General features: G+C 39.6%; 1 protein-coding gene across 1 annotated transcript; it reads right to left on the minus strand.

Moving 5' to 3' along the window:
• Nucleotides 1–1,000: 1,000 nt before the first annotated feature.
• LOC308300055 (proline dehydrogenase 1, mitochondrial-like) lies at nucleotides 1,001–13,330 on the minus strand. The gene is made up of 14 exons (XM_080743820.1): nucleotides 12,881–13,330; nucleotides 12,256–12,464; nucleotides 10,618–10,652; nucleotides 9,589–9,738; nucleotides 7,517–7,581; nucleotides 7,255–7,371; nucleotides 6,984–7,060; nucleotides 6,646–6,727; nucleotides 6,298–6,390; nucleotides 5,276–5,422; nucleotides 4,043–4,218; nucleotides 3,282–3,380; nucleotides 2,599–2,687; nucleotides 1,001–1,878 (listed from the first exon to the last, which is right to left on the minus strand). The coding sequence occupies exons 1-14, from the start codon at nucleotides 13,229–13,231 to the stop codon at nucleotides 1,688–1,690; spliced, it is 1,881 nt and encodes a 626-aa protein (XP_080599946.1). The 5' UTR covers nucleotides 13,232–13,330; the 3' UTR covers nucleotides 1,001–1,687.
• Between the last annotated feature and the right edge of the window lie 1,710 nt (nucleotides 13,331–15,040).

Below are 15,040 nucleotides of genomic sequence, written 5' to 3' on the forward strand. Positions count from 1 at the left end.
TTTTCTTAGTCATGTCAGTTCACTAAGCCCAATGCTATATTCTTTTCTTTTACAAAACTCTATAAAAAAGAAGCTTATAATGACGCTACAAAATAGGGACACCAGGTTGGACACTGTTAACACCTACTGAAATAATACAATGTAAAACATTTTTATTTCCCTGTCTAATATCATATGGACGACACCAGAATGCATTTCTTGAATACAGATGGTTTGAGTTTAGGAGGCAATGTCCTCAGTACATAGTGTACTGATTTAGAAAATGCTGTACAATTTGCATGATGCAATGTAAGGTTCAGGTTGGATCATGTATCACTCACACTGGCACTGACAATGTGCTCTTATGATAGCACCATAAGTCGTAGTCTACATGACAGACATAACAATAGTAATATTTTGTTGAGTCAAGGATGGTTGCACAACAAAGTTGTCAATCATATTATTTACAAATACTTTAGTTAAAAAAGCCATTTGTTTCAAAGCAGTAAGTACGTTAAGGATGTATTGATATTAATAGACTTCTTTCAAAAGGCTGGATGATCCTTCTAGCATCAATGAAAGATTCACTGAGCGTTGACAGCGTTTCGCAGTATTAGTTGCATAAGTTTTCTTTTTAGCTGCCCATTACATAACAATCTCTTGAGTGAGGGCATGGTCGTTGCTGGCCGAACTTCTTGTTACATAACAATCTCTTCCAAATGTGAGTGAGGGCATGGTCGTGCGAGCCCTGTGCTAGCCACGCAAAAACACACATTCCATAACAAGGGGTTAGACAGGGGGGATTAAGATGTAAGCTGAGCTGTTGTTTACTTTTTTTTACATACTGTACAGTACTTGGCCTAGGGTGAAATTCCACCTACCCAACTCCACAGGAAGATTACAGTCTGGAAAGGATTTCAGTCAGTGTATTGCTGAGGGACCTTTAACAGTCAAAAAGTGCAGCATGACAGTAATAAAACCTTGCTTTCCTCTGTAACTCACAATAAGATGACAGCATTCATTTACGTCAAAAAAGGTTTATATTTGTCATACAATATATACAGTACATGTCTTAATGACAAACGTTAAGAAAAACCGTAGACTTGGAGCACATAATTAACAGTTAAACTTGTTCCACACAACAACAAAAATGTACAATATTTTACAGAAGCTTTTAAATAAGCTGACACAATTGAGACACTGACACAATAATCACAAATCAATCTAAATATGTACAGTACTCTGTTAGGAGTGTAACGAAATTGTTCTAAGTTGGAGCTAATTTCAATTAAAAGAAAAACGTATTGAAGCATAGAAATTACAAGGCACTTTCAGTTTGCATTGCTTAAGGTAGGAGCTACATTACAGCAACTCCATTCTACACATAATCATGTAATACATGCAATTACTTCTAGAAATGTCCCACTTTTGATGCACAAGGTTATTCAATATCTGTTTTTCAAGCATTTCCAAAGTGCCAATCCCACTGGGCACAATAACTATAAAGATAACAATAACTCTCTTTTGCCATTGTTTTTTCTTTTATAGTTGGTGCCATCCACTTAGAACTATATTTTTTATAGTTATAGTGCTCAGTGTGAATGGCCCTTAAGAGACCCAAAAGACACACCTTAAACCAAAAGCACAGCTAAAAGCAAACGTGGTGGAATGTTTTACATGAAGTAGAATATATGGACATGGTAGCAAATCAGTAGACAGGGTTATAGACGACCTGACCAGAGAGTAGCCTGCGCTTCAGCTCCTTCCACAACAGGCTGCGCTCTCTCTGGGAGCCTTTCATGAAGCCGCGGTTTTCTTGAGCACGGCGAGAAAGGTAAGGAATGACCTCGTTGACTGGGCCATATGGAACATACTTATACACAGGGAAACCTGCCTGACCTGTTCCCACAACAGATGTAGGTCATGGAGGAAAGGAGACAAACATGGAACAGAACATGGTTAGTTATACAATAAAAAAATAAAAACAATCCTGCACGCAACGATTGTCTCTGCATTGAATTTATTAAAAACAGATCGACGTTTCTCACAGAAACGTCACTCTGTTTTTAATCTATTCAATGCAGAGGCAATGGATCGGTGCATGCAGGAATTCATTTCATCTTTTGCATAAAACAGAAAAAGCAAGTTGTGTGTGTGTGTGTGTCGATTTTAAATATTTAAACAATAGATATTTGAAAACATGACAACGGTATACCTGTAATCTTTTTTAAACGTCAGCTTGATATATCACATAACACCGGGTAAAATATTACAGCATACATTGTGTAAAAGACTAAAGAAAGTCTGAGACCCTGAGGTTATTATGACAATGCTGACTATATACCGGTATGTAGATTGATATAGGCATATCTGGGAATAATAATTAAAGACAGCATGACCTTTGTAGGCTAGCAGCTGACTATAGTGTGACAGTACAGTACAGTAAACATCTGATTTCATAACACAATATTTAACGTCACCCTTTGAAAGAAAGCTGAGGTCTGCAGGATCTATATTTTGTTGGATCCCCTACTGCCAAAATGTCACACGACCAAGTGCTGTAGAGTACATCTGATTACATAACATTTAACGTCACCAGTTGAGCAGTGAGCAACATACCTAGCGGGAAACTGATCTGGTCACACATGCCAAGCAGCTGTCCAAAGTAAACCTTGTTCTCAGTGGGTGACAGCCCCATCTCATTCATCCTGTTGAGACAGAAGAAAAGACATAATTCAAACAAAATATACACAGAAAAATCATCTGTGTTATTTTAACTAACATCTGTTCATTTTAACACATTACAGTACATGTGTACATTCTCATCTAGTTAAGCATGGATACATTAACACTGGGACTTTTAGTAGTACTCTTATAAAAGAAGCTCCACTGGATTTTCTTTACATTATTACTGGTGGGTGTCGCTCTCCATTCCGACATGTCGCCACTCCGAAATTGACTTTTTATTGTCGGAGTGGCGACACTTCCATAGGGGTTAGGTTTAGGGTAAGGGTTAGAGATAGGGTTAGTGTCGGAATGGAGACATGTCGGAAAGGAGACATCCGACATGTCTCGTTTCCGACACTAACCCTATCTCTAACCCTTACCCTAAACTTAACCTCTATATGGAAGTGTCGCCACTCCGGCAATAAGAAGTCAATGTCTGAGTGGCGACATGTCGTAATGGAGAGCAGTGTGAGTGGCGACATGTCGTAATGGAGAGCAGTCACCACTTCTGGTCGTAACGTCTCCTTGGAAAGTCGAACAGGAACAAAAGGAAAAGTGTCTGAGGACAGGCTTACTTCTCCAGGGTAAACTTCACTGTGTCTTCATTGTGGGACGCAACCATGATATTGGCCTTTCTGTTGATGTCGATCTCCTCCAGCACATACTCCAAACACCTTAACAAGAAAATCAGATGAGACAGCGGGTTAAAAATGTAACTTTCTTGGATACTGAACCACACACACAGAGCATTAATCACATTAGCCCTGGCATCACTATTTTGAACACATTTTCAAAAAATCACACCCAATGTGAAGTGAGCGGTGGTCGTGCTTGCATAACGTCTTCAGACTAGGATTTAAGTCTAGGATGTACAGGCTATGCTACACACACACACACACACACACACACACACACACACACGCACACACACACACACACACACACACACACACACACACACACACACACACACACACACACAATGCTATGGCAAAACGCTGAGGAGAGATGGCTACAGACACACACCCAGCCACTCTATGGAGCGGTTTACCACAGCTCAAAAATGCACAGAACTGCTAGATTTTCTCCATTTCTTTCACAAAAATGTAAACACAAAAACTGTCAAAATAGAAGAAGGACAAGCTCACAATGCTTTGTGATTGTGAGCTTGTAGATCTATTTTCACCAATTCACATCATCATACCATAATATATTTAAGGTTGGTTCAAGATTCAAGATTGTTATTGTTACATCTTATATGAGAACAACATTCTTTGGTTTTGGTTCCTCAACATTGTAGCCGCGATAACAACAATAAGAAGAAAGAATTGCTTACTTGTGGTACATTCTGTTAGTAGCCTCATAGTCTGGGTTAATTGGGTCTTCATAGCCAATCTGTACGGCACGCTCCCTCTCCTGGTACATATAGGCTCCACGGACCAGTTTGGCACCAAAGTACCAGTTCTCCCGTCTTGACAGCTCAACGTCCACGGATACATTGTCATATGCGTCCTAAAGAGATCGAGTATAATACAAAATTACACAATAAATCACAAAAGTGTACTAATATGAAAAGGTTGTAATATTACCATTGAAAACAGGAAAACACCTGTGTCATGTTTGCGTTGGCTATTCAAAGATAGCAAATATTGTATACAAGCTCGCAGCGTGTCAATTCACGCCACACTGCGAGCTTGTACTGTACATCTGCTATTTATGAACAATAGATATTTGAAAACATGACACAGTATATCTGTAATCTTTTGTAAACATCAGCTTGATATACAAGCCTGCAGCGTGTCAATTCACGCCACGCTGCGACCTTGTACATCTGCTATTCATGGACAACAATAGATATTTGAAAACATGTCACAGTATATCAGTAATCTTTTGTAAATATCAGCTTGATATTGCTGATGAGCTAACCGCTTATAGTACAACAGGGTAACACATATAACAGGGTAAGTTATTACAGCATACTTTTGTGTAAAAGACCTTGTACATCTGCTATTTATGAAAATTTTTAAAAACCTTGAACCTTAATGGGTTAATTTACAGTAGTACAGTTTTGATTCATATTTCTCCTGACAACCCATACTGACCTAATCCATCTGACTACCATCACAGCTTCCATTAACTACTTTGAAACTGGCATCCCAATTTTGGACGAGTCATTAAAAGCTAAATTATAAATTATACACACAGCATGTCTACACTCATGTCATCAACATGGATCAGGAAGATTTGGGAAAAACACATTTTTGCCCTATTTGTGGAGATAAGCCACCTACGGTCGCTTATCTCCCGATTAGGGAGTCTTACTGGTACATTTAAATAAATAAGCAGGTCTACAAGCTCACAAAGCATCACATCAAAATGTTTTGTTATATCGTTCGTGATGCATTGTGAGCTTGTAGCTATTTTCACTATTTGTCATACAACAAAATGTATAGGGCTTAAGTCACCTCTCCTACTAATCTTTCAAATGTTTTTTAAGAAGTAAATAATCACAATTCCATTCTGTAGAATGCAGGCGATTACATGGCAAAATGTGTTTCTTCTTTCTCACCTTGAGGTAACACTGGTATGTGTTGAAAATAACAGGCTTTTCTCTGTTGAATTTCCTTTGCATTTCCAGGGTCAGTCTGCTGATAGCAGGCTGGAAATATGTCTGCTCAGCGTCCACCATCAGCCTTACTCCATTTTCCAAAGCATGCTGGAACATACATACACATGGGGTATTAAACGTCATGTTGTTATCAGTAAATCTATTTCATTCGTGTTTGCTTTGCTTGTTTTGCTGAAACCCACTAGAGTTGTTGTGGTGGTTGAAAGACGTTCTCTTATCTATTGTATATTGTAATAAACCCTGACTTGTTTCTCCCAAAAACAAACAAATCTACAAGTTATGAACCTGTGTTTACATGCCAGTACTCATGGACATAGAGGCATAGACATGGACATAGAGTTGTGAGCAATGTTCTAAACTACAGATACTGTAGTCAAAATTTCACACTTAAATTTCAAAACGTAAAAAAAAAATCTACTTATTTATCATTAATGATGTATCGGTCTCCGGTCGGGCACACAGAACATGGATATTGTGCGCCACAACATACACCCCCCCCCCTCCCAAAACGAGGTCTATTCAATGCGATGCGATGGGTGTGTAAGACCTAACGAGTAGTTTCAATTCACAAAGAAACATGCCAGAGCACAGGTCTCCGCCAGGTCAGGTAGGTTATTGTGGCCTACTGGTGGTGCTATAATAGGCCAATGTGAAAAGGGTGCCATGTCTTCATAGGCCTTTCACATCAATTGGACCCTGCATTCATGATTTGAGGCATTTTGTTCAAAAAATGTGTTTAGAAACATTCTGGTGGCACTATAAGCCAATGTGACCAATTTGCCAATTTGACCTAGTTCCTTGACCTAGTGGGAATGTGCGCACATAATTTCACCGAAATTGCACACTGAATTTGTGATTTGAGGCGTTTTGTTCAAAACGGACCAATCCTGCAAACTTGGCCGGGCGGAGACAATAATGCAACAATATTAAGCAGTAAAATAAATGTTAATATATGGATTTACCTTGGCAAGAACATCGACTCTTTGTAGCATTCTCTTCATCTGCCTTTCCTCCTCAGCTGTAAACGTCTTCAGCAGCGGCTCCAGCTGGCCGGTCTACCCACCCAACACAGAAATCAATCAATCAATCAATCAATCAATCAATCAATCAATCAATCAATCAATTGTCAAATTAGATTAGATTACACTTCATTGAGATCGAGGGTGAATTCAAGAATTGTAACAATGTACTGTAATGTAATGTATGTAACTGCATACAAATAAATAAAATAAAATAACCTGCTGTCCATTCAATACTCTGAATGACTGTCTGGTTGAGTGAATGTACATATTCATGTTTGGATGTCTCACCTCTAGGTTCGGGACCATCAGCAAACTGGACATTTTTGTTGTGTCATCAATTAAGCTGTTCCAGTCAAGTAGATCAATTGTCCTAGGGTGTAAAGAGAGCAGATAATCACAGCAAATGGTATGATGGTTGCAAGTAAAATGTATCTGAGATAATAGCAAATGTTATTACAGTCTACAGTGAGTGTACACAATGACAGAAATGTAAAATGCTACACAACAGTAATCTACACAAAAGATACATTATGCAATTGGTATAATTTATTACAAGTGTAAGGCATAATGTATTAGCAAAATGTAAAGATAGAAAATATAACTTATGGTAGAATTAACTCTCTTACCCTGAAGATCCTATTTTTTCTCCAGTAAACCAATTATCAACAGCCTTTTCTCCAACACCCAATTCAGCCAAACTTCCCTGGATGGAAATATTACAGTGAAGTTACTTTTTAATACTAGATCAGTATTCAAGTTCAAAAGGAAATAGGTCTATGGGGATATGTCTGTCAAAGTCATGCATGTCTGTGCAAACCTGTAAGGAATGAGTATGCATAAGTCATATGTTTATAATGAACCCATTGACTTTGCTTCAGGCAAAACATAGTAACGTACCTTCAGTTGCTCCAGTTCGAGTTTTTGTTCCAAAGCAGTCATTCCAGATTTTCCCTGTTGTGCTGCAAGAAGTTTGAAGAACTGTCTCCATTTCACCAATACTTCTGAGAACTCAAGCTGTTCAGGAGCAACAGATCAGTAGATAAGTTAAAGTGCTGTCTTTGTGGCTGTAACGCTCTATGTGTTGAAACTTTCAAGGTTAAATACAACAAGTCACTGATTTATTTGAGGAACTTCAAGAATGAGAATAATGTAAACATACAAGGAACTGTGGTCGGCCAAGAGCAGTCATCTTAATAGCAGAAAATCCATCTACAGAGCTTCCTCCTATAACGTGAAAACATTAAGTATATTAAGTATGTTGTCCAGTACCACTGATCCAATTCCCGGCATGATTAAAATGTACCGGCGGACATCTGATAAAAATAACGGGCATATTTTTGTATGCATGAATGACAGGCTGGTGCACAAACTTAGCCAATAACAACAGTTAGAGCATTATACTAGGGACTAAAAACAAATTGAATGTAAAAGAGTAGTAGGCTATACAAAAAAATGTACAGCTTCATCTTGCATAAGGGAATGAATTATTGGCTACAATTGCGCAGGTCTGTGGCTGTGTGCGTAATGATTTCCCAATATGTTGCATCATTAGTTTCATTATGCCAGCACATGTTCTTCAGAATAATGAGCAATAGTCTAAAAGTCAGGTCTGCACAAATGTTTCATAAGGTTGATAGATTCATCTGGCCAGAAATGAATAACAATATAAGCTATTCACTGGTATGGTCTTATGGTGATATAATTATATATCCCCACCTTGTTTTAAGTTAACATGGGTGGATTGTCAAGCTGTTATGCAGCTTTAGGAAAGTTGAATGAGCTTTAGTGGTGATCATGTACAGTCTCCATCTCCTCATAAAGAACTTCAATTCAAGTGGTAATGTTTGTTTACGGGTTGGGACCGTCGGAACGTGCGTGCATACCATAATTCCTGGCTTTATGAGCACACTACGCGACCTGACGCTGAAATGATGGACTGCTGTTGTTTCTGATGCTTCATCTTCAAATGTGTGTGCATTTGTTCTAGATTTGTGGTTAGACAACCAGAGAGAGAGAGAGAGAGAAAGAGAGAGAGGGGCAGAGCGAGAGAAGCAGCTACAGAGATGTGCAGATGATTGAAACGTGTCTGCTTCGCAGACACAGACAGTGACAATAATACATTTCATGGGTTTTTTAATCGGTCAGGATGTCCAGAGGGAATCAAATGTTTTGGTCTTGACCATAAATAAGCGTTGTAACGTGTGAGTGTGTAGATATGCATTTTTGGCAAATGTCCCTATCTCGAGTTAGGGATGGATATATACTGCTCAATGAAATGAAGGGAACAAAATGTTCCCTTAAAGGCCTGGTGACACGCCCAGAAGTTTAACATTATGATACAGTAGGTCACGTGGTCTTTCTCCCAACAGTCTGAAAAGGAGGCGGGCCGTATCCGTTAGCAGTGAATGTATACTTCGTCCGTCGTGCGGGCACAACGCGCGCGCGCACACGTCTCTGACACACACACACACACACACACACACACACACACACACACACACACACACACACACACACACACACACACACACACACACACACACACACACAGGCTACACAGTACACACAGAGTGTATGAGCCGTGGACTTCAGTGCATGCTCCGGTGTGCGTTCCATTACAGCAGGAGATGGCTGCTGGGCTCAGAGCCGGGGAGGAGGAGAGAACGTTGGACCCTCGTACTAATCTCTAACACCTGTTTGGTAGAAGACTTGTACTTTGTATGCGGTTAGGGTGGATTCTATAGCAGATTCTATAACATTTTTACCCCTAGAACTGCTTGTTTTAAAATTTGTTTTATGAAGTCGCATCTATTCTCCTCCTCACACGGTTATGTTGGGTTAGTTTCTCAAGATAATGCTCAGCGCTCAACTCCGCCCCCTCCCTCCATTTTAGCCAATCAAAGTAATGTATTGCAGTTACTGTACAGAAAGTACTACTTTCAGTACAGTAACTACAATAAATTAATTTGATTGGGTAATTTAACATGGGGGTACATGACATCATTAAAAAATGTGGCTAATTTGATAGCCTTAATTAGCTGTTTTGTCCATGTCAGCCGGCCTTCAATTTATTTGAATTTATTTGAGTATAGTATACTATACAAAGAAAGCTCAAAGAACTAAGGGAACATTTTGTTCCATTCTTTTCTTTGAGCACTGGTAGTTAAGAGAGTCATATGGTGTATGAATGATGAAGGCAAATTAGAAAATTTACAGTGTACATGAACAAACCTGAAGCTTTAATGCAGTTTATGAAGGTATCCATTTGGTTGTCACACTTGGCCTCATCTGCATAGAAGTAAGTGCGAGCACTGGTCACACCGTCACGTCTGTCCCCAAACTGACGATGAGCCTTGTACTTCTTCTCACGATGTCCTACATCTGGAGTCAAAAGATAACAATATTAGCTGCTTATCTGAGCAGCAATTCTCTCGAGCACCCAAGCCACTAACAGGAAAGATCTGAAGAACCCAAAAAGGAATGAAAAGTAGATTAGACTACAGGTGATCTGAGGAACTTTCAAAACATTACTTTTTTCTTCATAAATACTACCACCACCACCACCACCACTACCAGTACTACTACAATGGTGCTGATGCTGCTACTACTACTACTATTAATACTCATACTATAATTATTATTAACTACTATTAATACTAATACTATTACTACTGAGAATAACAGTATCAAAGAAGAAAATGGAATCCAATTTAAAATGTAACATATGATCTACTATAGGAACAAGTACACGCCAGGGTAGATCACAAGAGACATACCGGTACTGTATATAACCCAACATGCCAACAAACTTAGAAGCCAGAGTTCGTGCTATCCCGTAACCACATAGATCTGGTTACCCCAGCCTATTTAGATCCAGAAAGAACCAGCCAAGTCAACTCGCACGCACGCACATGACTGTGCATATCAATGTGGAGAGTTGGAAAGGCAGTTTGCTATTTAGGACTTGCTGAAGTAACACAACCATATTAGTAACCCGGCAGTGCTGTTCTCCCATGCATGTTAGTTATTCACCAAAATTGATTTTGCTCCCATCTTCCCAATAATTACAAATCACCACAACATTGTATCCAAGTATGATTTACTGTCATCAATCTCGTTTTCTATGACGCGTTCAGTGGCAGTGACTGCAACAAATTAAACAAATTATTTAGGTGAAAATGAATCTGACTGATTTCAAGAGAAGGCAACTACAGTAAGCAGCAATAATAATCATAATAGTTTCTCCTAAGGAACACATACCTGGACCCTCTTTCTCTGCCTGGGACACGCATGAACTGAAAGAGAGGGAATGCTTCATATGAGATTACATTTTTTAATATTATTACCACTGTAAAATAATAATAATAATAGAAAATTGGACATCAATGGTCTACGTCTATGCTAATTTGCAAACATCCCGAAACTTTTATTCAGTAAATATTTCCCAAAATATGTTGTTGAATGACAGCCTACAGCAAAGTCAGTAGACGTGTTTTCTTTTCTCCATATACAGTAACGTGCAACGTTCATGCATGCACACACACACACACACACACACACACACACATCACACTATAATGCACCAAAGGACCGCAATGAAAATAAGCCTTCTGGCTTTATTGTGTTTATCCTTTTGATTTATGCATGTATTTTTGCATTACAATGTTATATCTGATTCAATAACATTTTTGAGCGGTGGTCACACCGTCTCCATAGCGTGGCCGTGTGTGTATCCGTGTGTGTCTGTCTGTCTGTGTGTGTGTCTGTCTGTCTGTATGTAGCCTCTGGTGTATGTAGCCTGAGTACCCTGGGTGACCAGAGAGGTGCTGTTGAGTCTAGCCTGGCCTGTGCATCAACTGCAATACACACACACACACACACACACACACACACACACACACACACACACACACACACACACACACACACACACACAGAGCCCGAGGGGAAGGGGGGAGGGGGGAGGGGGGGTTGGTGGGTAAACCACCGCTCAGTTCACACGGGTGTGATTTTTTTTATCTCAGTCAGGAATCAGATGAATCAGCTTGAATGTGTGAATAAGATGTGATAAGATCTTGACAAATGTAACGCTGTGTTTATTCAGTGTGTGTCACTTTGCCTAAAAGAACTAGCATGCACCGGTACATGTGACTCTAGTCCCCGTTGAATGTCCAGCCCCTAGTTCTTAGCAAATCAGACGAGGGAGGTCTGTCCAAGCAGACCAATGGAGAGCAGTCACTGCTTTCCTCCTGCGTGTGTAGGAATGTAAACTCAAGCTTGTGTTTACAATTCTGTCAGAGCAAATACAAGAGAATGATATCGTAAAATCAGCAACAACCAATACTCTTCTTAATTTCTAATGTTTGTCCTGAGAGGCCTGCCCTGTATAAGGAAACTGTACAAGGAAACAACACGTCTATGATCTAGATCATTGTTAAACAGGTTTATAGGCTTGCTTTGCATACAGTATGTTACAGAGTACATGTTGCAATGTTTTGGTTTTATTGCAATTGATTACAAGGGTTTGAACTATTTGGAAATTTAATGTAAGCACGTCTAATGTGTTTAGGCAATCTCACTTGAAAGTGAGTCTAACCAGTTGTTAATGCTTAATACAATGTATTTTTTTTAACATATTTAAAAGCCTATGAACTATGAAATATGATCCTTTATAGCAGTGTTTCTCAAAGTGGATTCCAGGGACTGTGGGTTCCTTTATGGGGGTCTAAATTGACCCATACAAGTCTGTAACTCTGACAGTGTACAAATGGAACCAAATGAACCCGTCATTTGTACACTGTCAGAGTTAAGGGGAGACCTTGAAATTTGAACGTTTGAGAAACACTGCTTTATAGTGTATTCGCCGATTCACTGACTCTATAGTCAAATCTCACTCACTCCATCTCCTTGTCCGCTGCCTCCTCATGGGTGAGGTCCTCTTCTACGCTGTAGTCCAACACCGCCCCGACACCAAAGGCCTGGTTCTTATGGATCAGCGGTTTGATGGAGTTATGGTCCTCGCCTGCCACGAATTGGCCATAGAAAGTCATCTTCATCATCTTCTCAAACAGCCACTTTCCAAAGACTTTCCTACTGAGGTCTATTAACTGGAAATAATAATAAAACAAGTAAATACATCATGTATCCATTTTTGTCAGTTGTTTATAGTTGTTAATATATTATGCCACCCATTACCACTTTTTGTATTAAGAATAAAAAATAAAAAACATTTGAATTATAAAAAAAATAACATAGTAATAGCATAGCACGCACGCACGCACACACACACACACACACACACACACACACACACACACACACACACACACACACACACACACACACACACACCCCCCAGTGGTGTAAAGTAACTAAGTAGGCCTACATTTATTATGCATTATTAAGACATTTGAGTATTTTTTCCACCACTGCCACAATCACACACACACCCACAAACCCCAATGGTGTAAAGTAACTATACATTTATTATGTATTAAGAAATTTGAGTACTTTTTCCACCTACCTCCTTGTTCTTGTCTACAAGCACGTCGATGGTACAAAGCTTGAACACCAGCAGACTTCTCAGCAGCTCCATGTTGTTTTTGCTTTTGTACGCTTCTTCGGTGTTCTCGAAGTCAATCTCAACCTGCTTGGCCGCCTCGACGCCTTTAACAACATGTTTGCTCGGACTAATAAATTCGACCTGGACAGCTTTCACCAGCGTGCACTCATCCACAGCATGCTCTTTCTCCACAACTTCTTGGCTCTTGGTGGATGCGACTGTAGCGCGAAACCTGGCCGGTTGAATCCCAATTCTCCTGATATTGTCCGAGGTCGCCCTGAAAAGGGCTGGTGCTAATTTAGTGTAAGACATTAGCCTAACCTCTGTATAGAGATAGTTCCCCAATTAATAAATAAAATCTATCTTGCGTTAAGAGTTTCAGTCGCAGACCAGAGAGCATGGAGGAGGAAACGGAGGATGGTGTCGGTGACTCATGTGGCCTGAGTTATAAAGGAAGGGGGGTAGCGACCCACCCACAAGTAATGACTGACAGCCCAAAACTCTGACGCAGCAAAAACAACAAAACATCAAAGAACATCAATAAGCGTTCAGCCCAATTCTTGGAAATTGGAATGTCCATATGGATATACTGTGATGTCAGTCTCATACATATTTGGGAAAAGCATTGGTGCTAACCATTCCGTCCTTGTCCCTTTAATGCCCATATATGGAGATCCATGATGTCATCTTAAGCCCATATCTTGGAATGTCCATATGGACATACTGTGTCATTCTCAGGTGGTCTATATGTCAGACATATGATGTCAGTCATCCTCTTTATTTGGGAAAAGTTTAATTAAAGTCAGCGGTGCTAACCAGTCCTTGTCCCTTTTATGCCCATATATGGAGATCCATCCATAATGTCATCAATATTAAGCCCATATCTATGAATATGGACATACTGTGTCAGTCTCATGATGTCAGACAATGTCATCAGTCATCTCCATATTTGGGAAAAGTTTAATTTTTAATGAAAGTCAATGGAGACAATTTATTCACAAATAAATGTATATGAATTAAACAATAGCAAAATGCAAGGAATCGATTCTCGATGATGAAGCGGGTCGATTTTACATAGGCCTATATGGCCCAAGCGCGTCCCGCAAAAACTGGGAGGAGTAGTGCCGCAAGAATGTTTACCTATGAGGCCCTCTAAGATGGATGAAATAATAGTATAGTCTGAAAGGATAACTTATTATAACTTATTCTACAGTTGTGCACTGTAGCCATGCATATGTGAGTTTAGTGCACATCAGATGGTGTAAGGCGCAATTCAGGCCTCAAGCAGTTCTATCATTATGCAGTTATAACACTTTATTTGTTAACTTTTAAATCAATATGTTCTTCTTCTCCATATAGTCATACTGTATCATTACAGTAAAACGGTACCTCTTTAGGCTGTAGCCTTGGACAATATGTAGCCTATAATAGGCCTATTACATTTGACTTTACCTAGTTATTTTTGTATTCTTTTATACAGATAATAATTTGAAGAAATCAAACAATACATACATACTTGTTCTGTTGCAATTAATAATTAATTAGTCAGAATGTTAATAATAATTCTAATTTCTTAGAAAATGTAGGCTATTTCTTTTGAAAGATCCATGGACAGTTGCATGTAGGCTATGTTGTTGGACCATGGACTATGAGTAGCCTACCTCAAATGTCCTTTCAGTAGCCTATGACATGTTCATGTTCTGGTGTGTAAATATAACTGGCTATAGCCATTTGATAGCTCGTCACATGCCACGTGAGGTATAGATTTAACCACTATCATCATCATCATTTGTTTTTTACGTCTGGATGCTCCCGTTCAGGACAGGCTTCAGACAGGCCTCCTCAGGAAACTTGAACCCATTTGAAACCTGTAGCAATCAACAGGCAAGGTTTGAACGGTTGAACCATGGCCAACCACACAAAAGGTGTGTGCTCTTCGCCTGGGGCTGGGGCCAGCCATATACTAATGCAGCTACATCCCCTCCTTGTTTTAACATGTGGATGTCTAGCTGCAGCTAGGCTAGTGTGCTCTAACCACTATAGGGCAGCCCTAGATTTAACCACTATACAGTAACCTATATAGCCTACTTTGTTGCTCGGGGTCCCACCACAGGGCTCTAT

Source organism: Nannobrachium achirus, assembly GCF_963921795.1.
Source record: "Nannobrachium achirus genome assembly, chromosome: 15".
Lineage (NCBI taxonomy): Eukaryota > Metazoa > Chordata > Actinopteri > Myctophiformes > Myctophidae > Nannobrachium > Nannobrachium achirus.